The following is a 19,556-nucleotide window of genomic DNA, read 5'->3' on the forward strand; positions in this document are numbered from 1 at the left end:
TCTATGTATGAGAAAGATGTATTTCAGGTAATAATGATTTTATAATGGTTTTATTACATCTAACAATTTCTTCTTTCTCTCAAACATAAGAATATCTGTCTCACTTGCAAAGTGCAGAAGTAAACTAAGAAATCACCAAAACCCCATTCCAATCTTTAATATAAATGGAGTAAGAGTTTCTAGGAGGCACTAAAGTACTATACCTCAGAGTACAGATTCTTTCATTCTTTCTTACAATTTTTTTCTCTAACTGTGAGTTCTCTTCTTTTACTTCAAATAATTCATTTTCCACTTTAGTTTTTTCTGTGAGTATTTGAACATTGACTTCTTTAAGCTCTAATAACTCTTTATATGAATCAAAGGCAGCTGTACTTTTTAAGGGGCTACCAAGATCTGCATCAAGGAGGAAACACAGAAATAAATGTATAAGCACACTCTATAGTAAAGCAGGATGCTTCATACCAAGTTCTGAAAAAAGAACAGACTAGCTCTCCAATATTACTCAACTTAAAGTATAGTAGATAGGACAGACATGTCCATTAGAATTTCTAATAAATATTGTAAGAGAGCTTTACTATCAACTAATAGAATTAATTTGTACCATACACTGGAAGTATTCCTAGAGAAAATAAAGCTGAATACAGAATCAAAAGATAAGCAGGAGGTACCTCATAAAAAGTAAGATGAACCCAGGCCTATCCAGAGAATGTGCTGAAGTTTGAACAATCTATTTCTATCTATGGTACAGAAATAGGGAACATTCAAGGTCACGAAACAAAGAAAATGAAAATGAAGAGCATGCAAGGTGCTTCCTGTATGTAGTCTCAGCATGCAAGAAGGTAAGGCAGAAATACTCTAAGTTTGTAGTTACCTGGAGCTACATGGCAAGAGTCTGTCACAAAAAAATCAACTCTGAGGTTGTGGTTGAAATCCCCAATACTTTTACAGAATTAGATTCCCCACCAAACAGTCTCTCAGACTCCATAGAGTACGGTGATGACTGGGCAACAGCATTTTTAAAATACAGAGGAAAACCCCAGGAATTTACGAAGGGATCCCTCAAATATTTAGCACAGTAATGACCACAAATATGCCAGATAATACCTGAGTCTGAGTGGGAAACACCTGAAAAGTTTATATGGAGCTACAAGCAATGTTCACATAATGAAAGGAAGCATGCCTATTGCTTGGGCTGGAAGAGCTCATAATTCACAGGGTGTTGGGAATATCTTATACAGCTATGCAAGAGAATGGGGAACAATAAAAGAAACTTGAATTGTTGGTTATAGCCTTGACCAGGTACAGACCACATGATATACTATTACTACAATCAAGAGTACAGTTGTACTCTTGCTGTACTTTCTGAAGAATCAAAAGTGTTCTACAGGGAAGTTATCTGCAAACATCAATGAAATCTGTGGTCACCAGGTTTCATAACAGAACTCCAGGTAGTGAGACTATATGGGTGTAGCTTCTAACATAACTAGGAAATAATCTCATAGTAAGCCCACACACACACACCTGATCCTTTGGCTCTTACTATTTCTGTTCCCTCTTCCTCAATGTTCCCTGTACCTTAGATGTGGGAATTATTTTACAGATGTATCCTTTGGGACTGAGTTCTGAAACTATGCATTCTGATTGGTTGTGGTTCTCTATCTGTTGAAAGGAGAAGTTTCTATGTTGAGGAATAGGGACTATTATTACCCATGCATATAAAAAAAAAATTTAGGATGTAGTTAGGGATTATGTTAATTTAGTAAATTGGAGGTCATAGAGTATCCTCAATAGGATGTGAGAAACTTACTTCTTTTTCTTTGCAGTGGTTCTAATACAGGACAACAAACAGTATAAGGAAATGGTTACAAGTAATGTGTTGCAGTGGTTTGAATATGCTGGGCCCATGGGAAGTGGCACTATTGGGAGATGTGGTCTTATTGGAGAAAATGTGTCACTGTGTAGGTGGGCTTTGAGGTCCTATGTTCAAACTCCACTAATGCATTGGGGAAGCCCTTCCTGACTGCTTTTGCATTAAAGTTTGGAGCTAATATGAAAAAATGGACTATCCAGAGACTACCTCACCCGGGAATCCATCCCATAATCAGCCATCAAACCCAGACACTATTACATATTCCAGCAAGATTTCACTGAAAGAACCCTGATATAGCTGACTCATGTGAGACTATGCCAGTGCCTGGTAAATACAGAAGTGGATGCTTATAGTCATCTATTGGATGGAACACAGGGCCCCCAATGGAGGAGCTAGAATAAGTACCCAAGGAGCTAAAGGGGTCTGCAACCCTATAGGTGGAACAATATGAACTAATCAGTACCCCCAGAGCTCGTGTCTCTAGCAGCATATGTAGCAGAAGATGGCCTAGTCAGCCATCATTGGGGAAAGAGGCCCCTAGGTCTTGCAAACTTTATATGCCCCAGTACAGGGAAACGCCAGGGCCAAGAAGTGGGAGTGTATGGGTAGGGGAGCAGAGTGGAGGGAAGGTACAGGGAACTTTCAGGATAGCATTTGAAATGTAAATAAGAAAGTGTCTAATAAAAAAAGAAAAAGAAAAAAAAGATGTAGAACTTTTGGCTCTTTCTCCAGCAATATGTCTGCCTGAACTCTCCCATGATGAAAATGGACTGAAATTCTGAAATTGTTTACCAGCCTCAATTAAATGCTGTTCTTTGTAAAAGTTGCTTTGGTCATGGAGTCTCTTCACAGCTATGAACCCCTCACTACGATGTGTATACTCACTATATTTATGTGAAGATTAAATGTGTGAAACACATACATCAAGGCCAGTAAACGTGTACACTTTGAAATAAAAAAAAATAATATTTTACTAAACTACAAAAATTGAAAAGCCCTATCACAAGAGTTATATATAAAACAGTACCAGGAACAAAGATACAAGATAAAGTTAGAGGAGTGAGCTATTTCACTTTCTAGAACTTTAAGTGACATCTCATTTTTAAACAAGAGACAGACTTGATCAAACTCCAATGTTTTGAAAATATATAGAAATACCTAGAAATATGACGAAGGTTTCATCAGGTTGGGTAGCAAGGAAAAGGTTTCTAGCTTTACTGCTATAGTCTATATGGAGATAACAGTAACATGACCTCATAAGTGTGAAGGCACAGAGAAAAATCAAAGTCAGCAAGAAGGATGCAGTGGCCATGACTGCAGCATTTTGGCCAAGAGTGTATAGCACTCTTCGTTTTAGTTAAGTCAAAGAAAATCCTGATCTAAACAGAATAACAACTCATGGGGTTTCCATTGGCAGTGCCAAGCATGTGTGCTTAAATATTGCAGTTCATAAATGATCTTGTAGTCATGTGGTGTATTCTATGACATTTAATTAAAATAAGGTGTTCTCATTTGGCAACTCACATTCTGCTGAGCACGATTCAGTTACCGGAGTCAACGCATGAGGATCATGTCTGTCTTTTACTGGCTTTAGGACATAAAAGACAAACAATACTAAGTACAAAAGTAGTAATTCACCCGTTCATATAAACAGAACAAAATATACCTTTAATATAACTATTTTTCCAAGATATTTTATTAGTAGTTATCTTTTTAAACATTCAAAGAAAACATCTTTAAGCAATAAAAGTGTGTATTTTTCTTTTTATTCAGTCTTTTATTTGCTAGGCACATTCTTTATCTGTATCTTTGGCTTGTCTAGAACTTACAAATTAGTTCAGGCTAGTCCAGATCTCATGGCAGGCCTTTAGTCTCTGTCTCCTTAATGCTCTTGAATGATATTCCATGTGAGTGTCATTACACCTAGCATTTTAAAGTTGCTTTTTTAAACATTTTTATCATATATTTTATAATACAGTGTTGTCTTTTATAAAATATATTGAATACGTTTTATACAATACCTGATTTTTTTCTGTAGATGTTGTCTTTTTGATCCTACAAATAGAAAAGCACATTTTCACATAACATCAATCAAAAGAGATACAACAGTAGTAAACTTCACCCTGTCACCTGCACTTTACTTTCTGGTCCACAACTCTGCCTGCATTCTAAGGCCTATAGGTACCAGGAAAAACCAGGTAAAAACCTGCCCCAAACACTTGCCAGTCAAGTTCCCTTAAAATATACCCCAAAGCCTTAAATTGCACCCTACTCCAACCAAAATTAATCAAAAATGTGTAGAAGGACAGTTCATACTCATCAAAGGAAAACTACACCAAGATTATGTTCCAATTCTGAACATCTATGCCCCAAATTCAAGGACACCTACATTTGTAAAAGAAACATTACTAAAGCTTAAATCACTTATTGAACCCCACATAATAATACTGGGAGACTTCAATACCTGGCTCTTACCAATGGACAGGGCTTCCAGACAGAAACTAAACCAAGAAGTAATAGGGCATACTCAAGAAAGTTCATACTACCTACTTCCATAAAGAAATTAGAGAGAACTCATAGTAGTGACTTACCAACACAAATGAAAGCTCTAGAACAAAAGGAAGTCAACACACCCAGAAGGAGTAGATGGCAGGAAAAGTATCAAAATCAGGCATGACATTTAAAAGAAAGAAAAAAAAAGAAAGAAAGAAAGAAAGAAAGGAAGGAAGGAAGGAAGGAAGGAAGGAAGGAAGGAAGGAAGAAAGAAAGAAAGAAAGAAAGAAAGAAAGAAAGAAAGAAAGAAAGAAAGAAAGAAAGAAAGAAAGAAAGAAAGAAAGAAGGCAGGCAGGCAGGCAGGCAGGCAGGCAGGCAGGCAGGCAGGCAGGCTGGCAGGCAGGCAGGCAGGCAGGCAGGCAGGCAAGCAAGCAAGCAAGCAAGCAAGAAAGAAAGAGAATACAAAGACTGCACTCCAGAAGACCCACAAGCAGCTGAAAGAATCAGATGCAGATATTTGCACCCAACCAATGGTCAGAAGCTGCTGACCCCTGTGGTTGAATTAGAAAAGACTGAAAGAAGCTGAGGAGGAGAATGATCCTGTGGGAGGAGCAAGAGTGTCAATTAACCTGGGTCCCTGAGATCTTGCAAACACTGGACTACCAACCAGGCAGCATATATTAGCTGATATGAGGCCCCAAACACATATACAGAAGAGGATTACTGGGTCCGGGTTCAGACAGAGAAGATGCACCTTACCCTCAAGAGACTAGAGGCCCCAGGGAATTTAGACCTCTGGTTGGGTGGGGGTAGGGACTTCCACTTGGAGACAGGGGGTGGGGAGGAGGCATGGGATGTGGATCAGTCCGAGGGTAGATGGGGAGAGGAATAAATCTGGACTGTAAAAGAAAAAATTAATTAATTAAAGACAAAAAAGGGGAAAAAAAATCAAAGAAACAAAGATTTGGTGGTTTCGAGAAAATCAACATGATAGACTAACTAAAAGGTATAAAAAGAATATTCAAATTAACAAAATCAGAAATGAATAGAGGGTATAACAAAAGATACCAAGGAAATCCACAGAATCATTAGGTCTTATTTCAAAAACCTATACTACCAAAATTAGAAAATCTAAACAAAATGGATGATTTCTTCGATAGATCCCACTTAGGAAAGCTAAATCAAAATCAACTAAAGTCTAGACCTATAACCCTGAAGGAAATAGAATCAGCCATTAAACAGATGTTTTTAGGGCAGAAGAAACCAGAGTTTCCAAGATTTCCTTCTTGTTTACATAGACTATTACTCTGCTAGTTGTGATGTTTGCAAAGACCCTCTTTCGATTTGCATTACCTAGTTGTAAGGGATGATGACGATTCTTGAGATATTTTTTAATCACACTTTTTTTCTTATCACACTTTTGTTTGAGTGTTCTCTACTTAGATTTAAGCCCTAATTGATTTTTTAAATTTTTGATTCTTTCTTTTTTTTTTTTTTTTGTCTTTTATATTTTCTGGATACTATTCAAATCTCTTCCAAGTGTACACCTGTCAAAGATTCTTTTTTATTCTGTGACCCTCTTTACCAAGCTGATGATTTCTTTAGCTGTGCAGAGGCTTTTAAATTTTATAAAGTTAGATTTTGGTCTTCATACTTAGGCAAATGCATTGCTATTCAGACAGGTTTGTCCTAGAACTACATCATGCATAGTAATACCAATGTTTTGTTTCGGTTTGGTTTGGTGTGGTTTGGTTTGGTTTCTAGCAGTTTCAGTACTTAGCTTTCACATGTATGTCTTTGATCCACTTGGAGATTTTTGTTTTGTTTTGTTTTGTTTTGTTTTTGTTTTTTGTATGTGAGATATGGATTGAATTTTATTCTTCTGCACTTGGACATCCAGGTTTCTCAGCATTATTTGTTAAAGATTACTTTTTCCTGGTTGTGCTTTTGTTATTTTTGTCAAATACTAAGAGCCTAAGGTTACCTGGGTCTTCAGTTTTATTGTTCCTGTGATAGTAACATATTAGTTTTATTACAACAGCTTAGCTTTGTAATATGCCTTAAAATCTGCAATGGTAATTCCTCCAGAACTATTCTTTTTGTTCTAGATTTTGAATATATGGGGTGTTTTGTGGTTCCATATGAATTTTAGATTATTATTTGTGAAAAATAAGACAGGGGTTTTGATTTAGATTGGATTAAATCTGCAAATAACTTTTGGTAAAACGGATCATTTTTGTACTATTAATTCTAATACTTCATGACCATAGTGTGACTGTTTTCTAGTGTCTTTCTTGTCTCTTCTTTGAAGGTTTAAAATTTGTTATTATAGGAGTCTTTTACCTCCTTGATTGGGTTTATTCTAAATGTCATTCAACAGGTGGATGGATAATGAAATTTTAGTACAAATCAATAAAGTACTATTTATCCTTAAAGTCAAATAAGATTTGAATTTAAATAGATGGACCGGAAAAAAGTTAGATTCAGTGAAATAAACCAGACAAATCCCACATATTCTTTCTCACCTATGATTCCTAGCTATAGATACTAAGATGTAAGAATAAACATGGTGTAACCACAAAAAGAAAGAAAATATAGTAGGGCAATAGGAGGGGGAGAGAAGCAAGGAGAAGACTAGAGGGTGGACATTATATGAGTTTGGAAATGGAATAATGGTGAGGGGAGCCATTGTGAAAATGGAAAGATGCCAATACTTACAGGGAAGGAGGGACTGGAATAAATATCCCAAAGGTTGTCTGATTAAGTTACACATTTTAAAGGAAGTAAAGCCACTTTGGGCTGACAATTCCCTCTACAGGAACCACAAGTTAACCAAATCCTGAGTAGTAGGCATGAGACACCCTCCTTTCATAAGGTTGGTCTGGATAGTCCAAGTGAGTCCAAACTCAATATATGTTACTGAAGTAGTTCTTAGTTGCCTCACAAGGATTAAGAGTAGGCATGTATTGCAGAAGACATCTTACACTTAGGACAGAGGATCCAGACCACTTGAGCTGAATCTGACATGAAAACTCCTTTCTTGTGGTCTAACTTTCATGGCTTCTGAAATTAGTATGCAAGCTCCCAAAGGATGGAACAATTTACAATTCTACCTAACTACAACACAACAAATACCAGAATTTTAAGACATGCATAGGTGTGCAATGAGTGGCATTCACATCTTGCTAGCAAAAATCCAGCCATTTGTGGTTTAACTTTCATGTTTCCTGAAGATGGTACACCAGCTCCGAAAGAACAGAAGTCATTAAACAGCCCCAGCCACCTACAACATCTATGAACCATGGCAAATACCCCCATTTCAAGATAAGTGAGCAATAAGTGCCATTCACATGTTGCTATAAACAACAGTCATCTGTGATCTTACTTTTATGGTTCCTAAATATAGTATGCAAGAACCCAAATGATGGAAAGCCTTAAACAACACCTATCAACCATGATAAATTCCACTATTTCAAGATATGCATAAATGTGCGATAAGTGCCATTCACATGTCAGTATTTTTTTTTTCCATTTTTTATTAGGTATTTAGCTCATTTACATTTCCAATGCTATACCAAAAGTCCCCCTTACCCACCCACCCCCACTCCCCTACCCACCCACTCCCCCCCTTTGGCCCTGGCGTTCCCCTGTACCGTGGCACACAAAGTCTGCGTGTCCAATGGGCCTCTCTTTCCAGTGATGGCCGACTAGGCCATCTTTTGATACATATGCAGCTAGAGTCAAGAGCTCAGGGGTACTGGTTAGTTCATAATGTTGTTCCACCTATAGGGTTGCAGATCCCTTTAGCTCCTTGGGTACTTTCTCTAGCTCCTCCATTGGGAGCCCTGTGATCCATCCATTAGCTGACTGTGAGCATCCACTTCTGTGTTTGCTAGGCCCCGGCATAGTCTCACAAGAGACAGCTACATCTGGGTCCTTTCGATAAAATCTTGCTAGTATATGCAATGGTGTCAGCGTTTGGATGCTGATTCACATGTCAGTATTAACCAACAGCTATCTTACTAGATTTAAAATATATTCTGCAGGAGGGAAATCATATCTGTTCCTAGAAATCTAGCCAGTTTCCTGGGACTAGTTAGGACGTAGAACTTAGAAAACCAAATACTGCTGCCACTTAACCTAGGCCAGCACAATTCCTTACAACATTCTATCTTATCCCTAACCCCCAGATAAGTTTAGCTACCACTTCTCATCAAAAAAACTTCTCATTAAAAAATAAAGAGTCCATCACAGAAAACCAACTAGACACAATGTATACATCAATAGTTTTGGTGGAGACCAACTTTGGTGGACACATCTACATCATAGTTCCTGTATCTGTGGCTCAGAAAATAACTTGGGAGAGAGAAAATCAATCTTAAGAGCCAAAATACCAGGATTATGCTATCAAACTTTCTCTTCTAGAAATGTCTTTCATAAATCAGAGTGGAATGCTGGAAATATCATTGGATATTAATGTAGATAGGGAAAAATTCCCGTGCCTCAAACCTACACCAAAAAACCCAACCAACCAACAACAGCAACAAAAACGCATATATAACCAATTACTATTAGGAGGAGGAGAATTAGCTTCTACCAAAGATAAGTAAGCCTCCTTTTTGTTGTCCAATGCTGGGTAGTCAGACCTGCAATCACATATATACAAAAAGCAAAAGCAGAATAAGCAAATTCAACACACACACACACACACACACACACACACACACACACACACACATGAATAATAACCAAATTAAAAGGGACCATCATTTTATGAGTGCTCAGGATATGGCAGGGAAGCTTTAGGTAGGATATCTGAATGGGCCCAGAGGGAGGAAAAGAAGTAGGGAGAGTCATATGATTCTTCTTCAACTAGATATATGAAACATGAAATACTTCATGACATGAAACTAACTTTTAACCAAGACTGTTTTATCAAGAAAAATGATTTCTACAGTTAATAGGATATTTCAAGACTAATATACAACAGTTCATTATCACTAGCGCCAACACAGCAGAAGATCATTAAATAAATACTCTACATGGAGGAAAGAGAGAGTCCCAATTATGGAACACAGGAAAGAATGAATTTATGGGATGAGTATCTGAATAAAGAATTGGGAACAAATCCACAGTGTCCAAACAAGAGGAATCAGCACAGTTCTTGCTTCTGACTGGAGACAGTGAAGGAAACCACTGATAATGCAACACACCAGAAAATCATGCAACAAGACTGCAGTCATCAGTAAACATGAGGATCCAAATAATGAGCCTCAAACACTGGTAAAGATACCTAGACTGGCTTAGTGCATTAACAAAAGTGTATGCAATTATCTGAGGACTCCAACAAATAGACCTTACTGGTAAAGGAACTCATGGACCAAGATTTAAAAGGATGGATATCTATATGCCAACTGCATAGAATCCAAGGAAAGTGGGTGGGTACAACACTCTGATATCTGATAGTAAACACCAAAGCATAATCAGGGCACTGAACATCAACAGATAACATACAACAGAAACATTTATTGACATATCATTTTCCCTGGATACAATCCTCAAAGCAACATCAAGGCTAATTTATGGGTTTCAATTATCAATATACAATCAATGGGAAGAACAGATGAATCTAACAACTAATAGCTCTGTTAATTGGGGAACAGAATTCCATTCTAGCAAGCAACTTCCTTTTGTAATTCGCCAAATGGTGTAGTATTACAACAAAATTTTCTTGAAACATGCTATTAAAGTGGATGTTACAAGCACATTTTAATTGTGCAATAATGAGTCCACTATATATTGACACTCATCTTTAAATGTTCATGTACTATATTTTTATATGGATATAATAATTTAATTTCTTATTGATGATTATTTTAAGTACAACTCTAAAACTTGATGATGCTTAAAGAAATATCCTTGTTTTGTGTACATGTACCTACATATACAATCAAAGTCGTATATTAAATATTCTTCAATTAAGTTTAATATGCATCACATGTCAACTTTTCTACTAAGACTAACATACATAATATATATTAGCAGCATGTGTGTGTTTGTGTTTAAGAGTAATGTTTTTCTATTATAAAATAACCCATTTCCAAAAGTTAAATTGTTAGAACTAAAAAGTAATATTTTTGAAATATGTCTATCACTGCTACTAAATCATGATTCAATATTGATATACACACTAGTTTGTAAATAATTTTTCCTTAAATCTGACAGCTTTTCTTATTATTTTTTAAACAAAATGAATCAATATTAATTGAAAACAATTGTACCTAATTTTATTATTTATGTTTAAATATTTTGCTATGGTGGCTGGTTGGTTGGTTGGTTTTTGGCTGTCCATTCAAGATTATACCCTAGATAAACCACATTTATTAGTTATGCAAATTCTCAGAGATTATAATTTATTTAAAAGGTGGACATAATAACTAGTATCAAATCTTTCTGGTCTTACCCATCATGCTCCTCTGCTTCCTCGGTAGGATATTGCTGCTTTTCCTCCTCCACATACTTTCTTTGTAGACTGAGTCTTCCTTTTGCATCAGCAGCACCACCAGCAGCAACAGAAACAGCAATGGGTGCAGCAGTAGGGATGTCAGAAGAAACTACAGCTGCAGTAGCGGACGTAGCATCTGTGGGAACAGCAACAGCAACAGCAGCAGCTGCAGCTGCAGCAGCGGCTACAGCAGGTGAAGCTGCAGCATGAGTAGCAACTGCAGCAGCAGCCGCAGTAGCAGCAGCAACAGAAGAAGGGGCTGCAGCTAACGCTGGAGCAGCAGGAGGAACAGCAGCAGCAGCAACAGATGCCACAAGAGCAGCAGCCGCCGCAGGACCAGTAGCAGCAGCAACAGCAGCAACAGCAGCAGAAGCAGGAGCAACAGTGGGAGCATCCAAACCAGCTCTGGCAGTGACAGCAACAGCAACCACCGCAGCAACAGAAGCAGCAGAAACAGCAGTGAGAGAAGCAGCAGCCACCGAAGTCACTGCAACAGCAGCAGCAGCCGCAGCAGCAGCAGCAGCAACCACAGCAGGAGCAGCATCTGGGGCACTGGCGGCAGCTGCAGCAGGAACAGCAGCAGCAGTCGCAGCAGTCGCAGCAGCAACAGGTATAGCAGAACTGTCAGGTGCAGCCCCAGGAGAAACATCAGCAAGAGCATCAACAGCTGCAGTGGCAGAAGCAACCGCAGCAGCAGCAGGAGCCGCAGCAGCGACAACTGCAGCTACAGCAGCAGAAGCAGCAGCAGCAGCAGTGGCTGGAGCCGCTGCAGCAACAACAGTTGCTGCAACGATAGCAGCAACAACAGAAGCAGTAGAAACATCATGAGCAGTGGCAGCTAACGCACAGTCACAGAATTGAGCCGCATCTTCTGTTTTCTGGCTTGTCCATTTCTTCAGGGTTGCTTCAACCTTTAATGAGAGGCAAATACTAAGGATATCATTTCTTTTTCATTATAAAGAGCCCCTCCCAGCAGTCTTTTTGACTTGACTGTTGAATTTTATGAATTTACTTCATAAAACCCTTTTGTGCTCAGTTTCCCAAAAGGTAGAATGGAAAGTATGGCAGACTGTGTTTCATTTATTTCGGATTGAAAATATTTTAGTTTTAATTGCTATATAGGACTCTCCTCCTTTTGAGCTTTCCCTAACATGAAAGTGTGTGCTTTGGTAACTAAACTTCTAACTCAAGTGATATAATAGATACACTGTGCTAGAGATGTTTAACATTAAAAGCTACATTTAGAGTTATAACACCTGATTCTTCTAAAACGAAGAAGGGTCTGCTCTCTCTGTATTAAAGTATTTCCCCCACAGAGCCTTTTATGGTCCTTTCTTTGGCACTTGGATCCCATAGTAACCCAAACCCAAAGGTGCTCACAAAGATAAAGCCAGGTATGCCCCAACAAATGGAACAGAGTGAAACTTAAGAGGTCTAAGTATGGTAACTTGGCAATTACAATAATTTCCAAATTTCACATGCATGCACTATAACATTTGATGCCTAGAAGAAATATTATAACCTATGTTAGCTTCAGAATGCATCTATAAAATTCACCAAATTATCCAATTTAATTAGACAGTGTAACTGACAATGCAATTTGATGTTCTTTGAGAAAGTTGGGGAGCTGAATGCAATTGTACTTTTAAAACACCTCTGGATTTTTTTTCCTGTCAATTCTATATACATTACAATTTAGCCTTCTATTTTGGAGTTTTACCTTGAACTTTTACCCAAAACTTTAATATGTTAATGTGATGAAACCATGTGTACCAGAATTTACAAATTCTAATTTCAAGGAAACAAAAGATTCCCAGGAAAATAATGTATAGGTTAGTATTTGATCTTTAACAAAGAAGCCAAAACTATATGGGGGGGGGGGGGAGAGAAAGAAAAAAAGAAAGAATGAAAAAAGGAAGAAAGGAAGGAAGGAAGGAAGGAAGGAAGGAAGGAGCACCTTCAACAAGTGGTGCTGGTCTAACAGGCAGTCTTCATGTAGAAGAATGCAAATTGATCCATTCTTATCACTTTGTCCAAAGCTCAAGTCTAAGTGGATCAAGGAAGTCCACAGAAACCCAGATACACTGAATCTAATAGAAGAGAAAGTGGGCAAGAGCCTCAAACACATTGGCACAGGAGATATTTTCCTGAACAGAACACCATGGCTCAGGCCCTAAGATCAACAGTTGACAAATGGGAACCCATGAAACTGAAAAGTTTCTGAAAGGCAAAGGACACTGTCAATAGGACAAAATGTCAACCCACAGTTGTGAAAAGATCTTTACCATCCTTATATTTGATAGAGGGTTATTATTCAAAATATACAAAGAAATCATGAAGTTAGACTACAGAGAACCAAATAACCCAAATAATAATAATAATAATAATAATAATAATAATAATAATAATAATAATAATTACAAATGGGGTACAGAGTTAAACAGAATTCTCAGTAGAGGATTGGCTGAGAAGAACTTAAAAGAAAAGTTTGAAGTCGTTAGTGATCAGGGAAATGGAAATCAAAATGACTCCAAGATTCTACCTTACACCAATCAGAATGTCTAAGATCAAAACCAAATGATTTTACATGCTGTCCAGGTTGTAGAGAAAGAGGAACACTTCTCCATTGCTTGGGGGAATTGTAAACTGGTATAATCACTATGGAAATCAATCTTGTGGGTCCTCAAAAAATTAGAAAGAGCACTATTTGAAGACCCAACTATAACACTCTTGGGTATATACCCCAAAACTACTTTACTCATCCACAAGGACATGTGTTCCACTTCCTTAATAGCAGCTTTATTAATGATAGACAGAAGCTGGACACAACATAGATGTCCCTCAAATGAAGAATGGATAAAGAAAATGTAGTTCATTTACATAATGGAATACTATTCAGCTATTTAAAATGAGGGCATAATAAATTTTGCAGGCTTGCAATCCCAACAACAATGGAGGAGTGTTCCCCTTTCTCCACATCCTCGCCAGCATCTGCTGTCACCTGAATTTTTCATCTTAGCCATTCTGATTGTAGTGAAGTGGAATCTCAGGGTTGTTTTGATTTGAATTTCCCTGATGATTAATGATGTTGATCATTTTTTCAGGTGCTTCTCAGCCATTCGGTATTCCTCAGGTGAGAATTCTTTGTTCAGCTCTGAGCCCCATTTTTTAATGGGGTTATTTGATTTTCTGGAGTTCACCTTCTTGAGTTCTTTATATATATTGGATATTAGTCCCCTATCCAATTTGGGATAGGTAAAGATCCTTTCCCAATCTGTTGGTGGCCTTTTTGTCTTATTGACGGTGTCTTTTGCTTTGCAGAAGCTTTGCAATTTTATGAGGTCCCATTTATCGATTCTCGATTTTACAGCACAAGCTATTGCTGTTCTATTCAGGAATTTTTCCCCTGTACCCATATCTTCGAGGCTTTTCCCTACTTTCTCCTCTATAATGAAACTTTTATGTCTCTGGTTTTATGTGGAGTTCCTTAATCCACTTAGATTTGACCTTAGTACAAGGAGATAGAAATGGATCAATTTGCATTTTTCTACATGATAACCGCCAGTTGTGCCAGCACCATTTGTTGAAAATGCTGTCTTTTTTCCACTGGATGGTTTTAGCTACCTTGTCAAAGATCAAGTGACCATAGGTGTGTGTGTTCATCTCTGGGTCTTCAATTCTGTTCCATTGGTCTACTTGTCTGTCACTATACCAATACCATGCAGTTTTTATCACAATTGCTCTGTAGTACAGCTTTAGGTCCGGCATGGTGATTCCACCAGAGGTTCTTTGATCCTTGAGAAGAGTTTTTGCTCTCCTAGGTTTTTTGTTATTCCAGATGAATCTGCTGATTGGCCTTTCTAAAGCATGATGGTAATTTAGCACCTCTTGGTACTTTGTGGTTTTTACATAGTTTTAAATTGTAACTGTTCTTGTTTGATGGGCACATGACCCTGCATCTTCAGAAAAGGAACCATGGAACTCATATGTGCGAGACTCTAGCAGAATTCTTAGTTGTTACCTACCTTGAATTTTTCTGCTTGTACCTCAGCAGTAACTATAGTCCTTCCAGAAGGAAATACTTATCATTTAATGACATGTATTATAAAGTATGAAATTATAACCTATTTTTCCCACTGAGAAGTTTTAAAACATAATCCTATTTGTTCTACATCACATTGTTTTTGAAAAAAGAAAACATGTTTCTGTTAGACTTTTAAATTGACTATTTACGTACCAATGGCTGGTTATTTTTGCTGCCATCACACAGGTTCTGATCATCTTCTAACATCACTGTTCATAATTAATAAACATCTTAGTTATACCACAAATGACATTAAAGAAAACAGCATAGATTGTAATGATAGTTAAATATTTTTTAAATTTGCAATAATAAATCCTTTCTAATTCCCCATTTGAGTATGTCAACTCAGCTTATTTATCTTATCTGAGATTATATTAAGAGATATTTCTAATAATCTAAAACTTTGATACACTCCTTTGAGACACACAAAATATTTCTTGGTTTTAAGCCAATAGAATTGAAAGATTTAGTCACAGTTGTATCTACCTGACATATACGACCAAGATCTTTATTTTTAATTTTAAAAATAAAATTAAATATAAAGTCATCTATACATATGAATTCATATGTACACTATTCAATACTTTGAAACATTACAGTTCTCCTTTCTTCCTCTGTATACACAGTTTTCATTCATTTGTTTCATGTGGGGAAAACTTTTCTTGATTCTTTTAAGATTCATTTGACTTTGAGAAATTTTCCTTCATTAGCTTTTGTAGGATGCTAGGTATCTCTTTCAAATCAAGTGAATGGCTCTTCTCATTTTTCTACTTTAGATTTATTGCCTTAACTTTAAACAAAGTTTACATTACAAATCTGTTCATTTTACTCCTGCACAGGTAGATTATACTTTTCCACTCATCTTTGAATAAAAAGGTGCTATTTCTTATTCTTAGTAGCTGTTAGGTACTTTAAATGTAAGGTGCTGAAGATTAGGAGCTATGAAGGGTTTTAGGGATGATATGCCAAGAGGGAAAGATTGAGTTGAAACTTTTTAAGGATCTTAGGCAGATAGGACAGTGTGAAGCATGAATGGCAATAGCAAAAGAAGTATTCAGTAAAATATAACTAGCAACTCCAAGAAATGATGATTAATTCATGCAAAATGGAACTATAACAGGTAAGAAAAAAGTAGTAATTAAGTCATTTTAATGAATAATTTATAACATGACATTTTGATTCTTATTCAGGATATAGTTTATAATTACAAGTTACATAAAGAGTCAATATGAAAATTGATACATATATTGTATTTTACATATTTATATTATATCATGTATTTTTGTCAGAGTTGATTTCATGATCTATTAATATACATTCAATAAATAGGTTAAAAAATCAAAGCACATGCAGGATGTGGGTAATTACTACTGTTCAAGGTACTGGAAAATACTCTTCATACTGCCAAAGAAGAAATGTAAACACTATCCCAGCTACAAACCCTGCAACCTACAATGATGATTCACGGAAGATTTGCTAGTGGAATAGTGGCACAAAGCTTGTGGAAGTAAACAATCGATCCAAATGGATTTAAGGCCAACATCATGAAATGCAATTCGTCCCTAATACACCTCTTCTCATGGCCCCAAACCTAAAGTAAGTTAGACCAGGGACATAACCTAAGGAAAAACAAACTATAAAAAGGAATGTAGCAACAAAAGGACTTCTAATAGCATTCTTCATACACATAGGTCAATTCTTGCTCAACCATCACCAGAAAAGTTTCTTCCTGCAGTATGTGGGAACAGAGAGAAGCCACAGCCAGACATTATGCTGAGAGTGAGAGACCTTGGAACATTCACTGGACAAACTCAGGGAACCATGTGGAAGAAGACGCAGAAAGAATGTAAGAGTCAGAGGAGATGTAGCAGGCCAAGGAAACTAGTCCTAAAAATAGCGGGACCTACACAAGTGAACTGAGGAGGTCTATGGCAGCATGCAGAGACCTGAATGGGTTTGCACCAGATGGGGTCCCAGCAGACAGAGTGGACATCAGCCACTGTTCCTAACCAAGAACTTATCTCCAATTAACAACCACTCACAAATAAAATTAATTCTTTCCAGTGGATTCTCACACATTTACAAACAAGTCTAAAGCTAGGCCAACACATTTTGTTGTTTCATAATGATTTGTGCTATTTATTTTTATTTTTATTTTTACTTTTATTTTTATTTTTATTAACTTACAAGCCTCCTGCTTACATGCTTTGCTTTGAGTTTTTTTGTGTCTGTGTTTTACAGGACTTTAGTGTGTACCAGTGTGTCTGTGCATTTATATGTGTTTCTTGTTTTGTTGTCTTGACTCTGTTTTCCTGTTCATTTGTTTCTTTTGTCCTATTCAGGTTTGCTTGTTTTGTTCTATTATTTTTTTGTTTGTTTTCTATATTTTATAAATGTATCTTTGTTTTCTAGTGATAGAAAGCAGGGAAGTTTGTAGATTTTTTTAGGTGGCAAGATGGAAATATCTTGGAAGATTTGGAGTGAGGTCAATTCTAATCATAATATATTATTGAAGAATCTATTTTCAATAAAAAGAAAATAAAGAATATGAAGGGATCTTGCTTTTGTTGCTAAAGTTATCTTCAAACATCTGAGATCCTAAAATGCGTTGTCTTTAGGCTAGTATATGTACAAAATTAAAAATGTTTGAGATGGTATTTTTATACAGTGGGAAATTTTACAGTTTCCTAATTAACTCAGGTAGATCTCCTAACAAACATGGGTATTTTGGGTTGGAATATTGGGCTGCAGAAGCATAAAAGTAGAAATACCTAAAAATGTACTCACTTACAAAAAAAATTCATAAGATTGTAAATACTTTCCTTAGACATCACTCAAACTGACATCTTTGATATTTAGGACAAATCTTTTTTTTTCATATGTGGAGGATAATTAAGTAAAAATGAGACTGTATTTCAGATATGTTAAAATGCTTCTCCCATTTCTCCCCATATCTCCATTAATTGTATGTTAAGTGTCATCATTAAAATTTTAAATAAAAAATTATTTTCAGAATAATTTTGTGAAGTTACCTGATGTGAATGTTTTTATTTCTTGTCTTTCCAATTTTGCATTTGGATCAAACTCTTTCATTTCAATAGGATTCTGAATGAGATTCGAAGCAACAAATTCGGTAGTTAAATTACATTCCTTAAAATATGATGAAACTAATATGGAGAAAATAAAAATATTTACCTCACATGGAGCACATTTCTTGTGAGAGCCTAGAAAAAAAATTAGGAAAATTTATAGTGATTTAAATGTAAAACAATGTAATAAAATTCAGAGATTATGAAAGCCATTGTTTGTAATTCACTTGTAAATTATTATTTTAGATTTGGATTTGAGAGGATAATGATTTTAGAATGCTTCTGAGAATATGGTTTGAATACACTGATAATTCTGATAAACCTAAATAGAAATAGAAAAGGAGTTTATACCAAGTGAACTGCTGATCAGGGAAGGGAAAAGTGCTTTGTATTCAAAATCCGGAGAATTGGCTTGTCAATGAGTAAAACATGATAAAAGTGTATTTCTTTAGTGGAAACTTTACAACCATAATTACATTATTATAATAATCTATCAAGTCATTTTGGTCTATAATTTAAAAATTGAAAACTGATGTTAATATTTTAAAAGAAAAGTGTAATTTATTGTACACAAGGGTTTTATAAATGAATAAACTTGTTTTTATGAAGTTTATACAACATTCACATTTATGTATGATAATTGTATGACTACATGTTACGTGTAATTTGTATATATTTATTGATCCAATCAACATGTGTGTGAAGGAATATGAAGTAACATTGTCCATTAACATTGATACATGCTTATGAAAAGGAAACAGAAATTGTATTTCCAATTAAATTTTACACACTAACTTGTTATGGATAATTTAAAATATGACCAATACTTTGAGTATTTAAGGAAGAACTTTTATAATTATTTTGTTTTAAAATTAGTATACATTGGTTTGACATATGATCTTAGTACTCAAAAGAAATGATTGGAAGCCTTTTCCCACATGTGCTTTAACATATCTACAGGTGTCATTCATGTGCAGGTGATGATTAGGCAATCGTGTTCATGAGGCAGCCATGAACATGGAAGAGAGCAAGAAGGAGAAGGAAATGGAATCTTAGCCTAATGATTTTCATTTCCATCTCTTTGAGAGTTGTTTTCCTGCCAGCAATGACACCTGGAGAGACCCCCCTCCCCCAACAATTTATAGACCGTAAAATCCCAGAGATAGGAGATTGGCATGAGCATTGCTATCAGCATCTACTAGGGCCTTTCGTTAATGTTTGAGTAGAGTTCACTTACTTGTTGATAAACTTCCTTGAAATCTAACCTTGAGCTCACACTTACTATGTCCTCCAAACTGAAACAGACTAATTCTCTGACTTCTAATCCTCTTACATATTTCTAGATCTCTCTGTAACTACACTGTGAAATCATGTTCAACTAGGTTCTTTTTTTGACATATGTGGTGCTCTCCTTTGAAGTAGCCATATTTTAAATAACATTGCTATGTGCAAGCTTGACTAAATATCTTCACCTGTACCTATAAGTAGAACACAACTGTCAAGGCCATTATTTAC

At 36.2% G+C, this 19,556-nt stretch overlaps 1 protein-coding gene across 1 annotated transcript in view; it reads right to left on the minus strand.

Annotated features, from left to right (window-relative positions):
• A26c3 (ANKRD26-like family C, member 3) overlaps positions 1–19,556 on the minus strand; it is a 179,194-nt gene that overhangs the window by 26,337 nt on the left and 133,301 nt on the right. The window contains exons 56-62 of the mRNA NM_001378593.1: positions 18,148–18,176; positions 17,985–18,057; positions 15,106–15,161; positions 10,827–11,779; positions 3,892–3,925; positions 3,395–3,458; positions 204–393 (exon numbers count right to left, since the gene is read on the minus strand). Coding sequence (NP_001365522.1) covers positions 204–393; positions 3,395–3,458; positions 3,892–3,925; positions 10,827–11,779; positions 15,106–15,161; positions 17,985–18,057; positions 18,148–18,176 — 1,399 coding nt within the window. The remainder of the gene's footprint in view (positions 1–203; positions 394–3,394; positions 3,459–3,891; positions 3,926–10,826; positions 11,780–15,105; positions 15,162–17,984; positions 18,058–18,147; positions 18,177–19,556) is intronic.

This window comes from Mus musculus, chromosome 2 (assembly GCF_000001635.26).
Source record: "Mus musculus strain C57BL/6J chromosome 2, GRCm38.p6 C57BL/6J".
In the NCBI taxonomy this organism is placed as follows: Eukaryota; Metazoa; Chordata; class Mammalia; order Rodentia; family Muridae; genus Mus; species Mus musculus.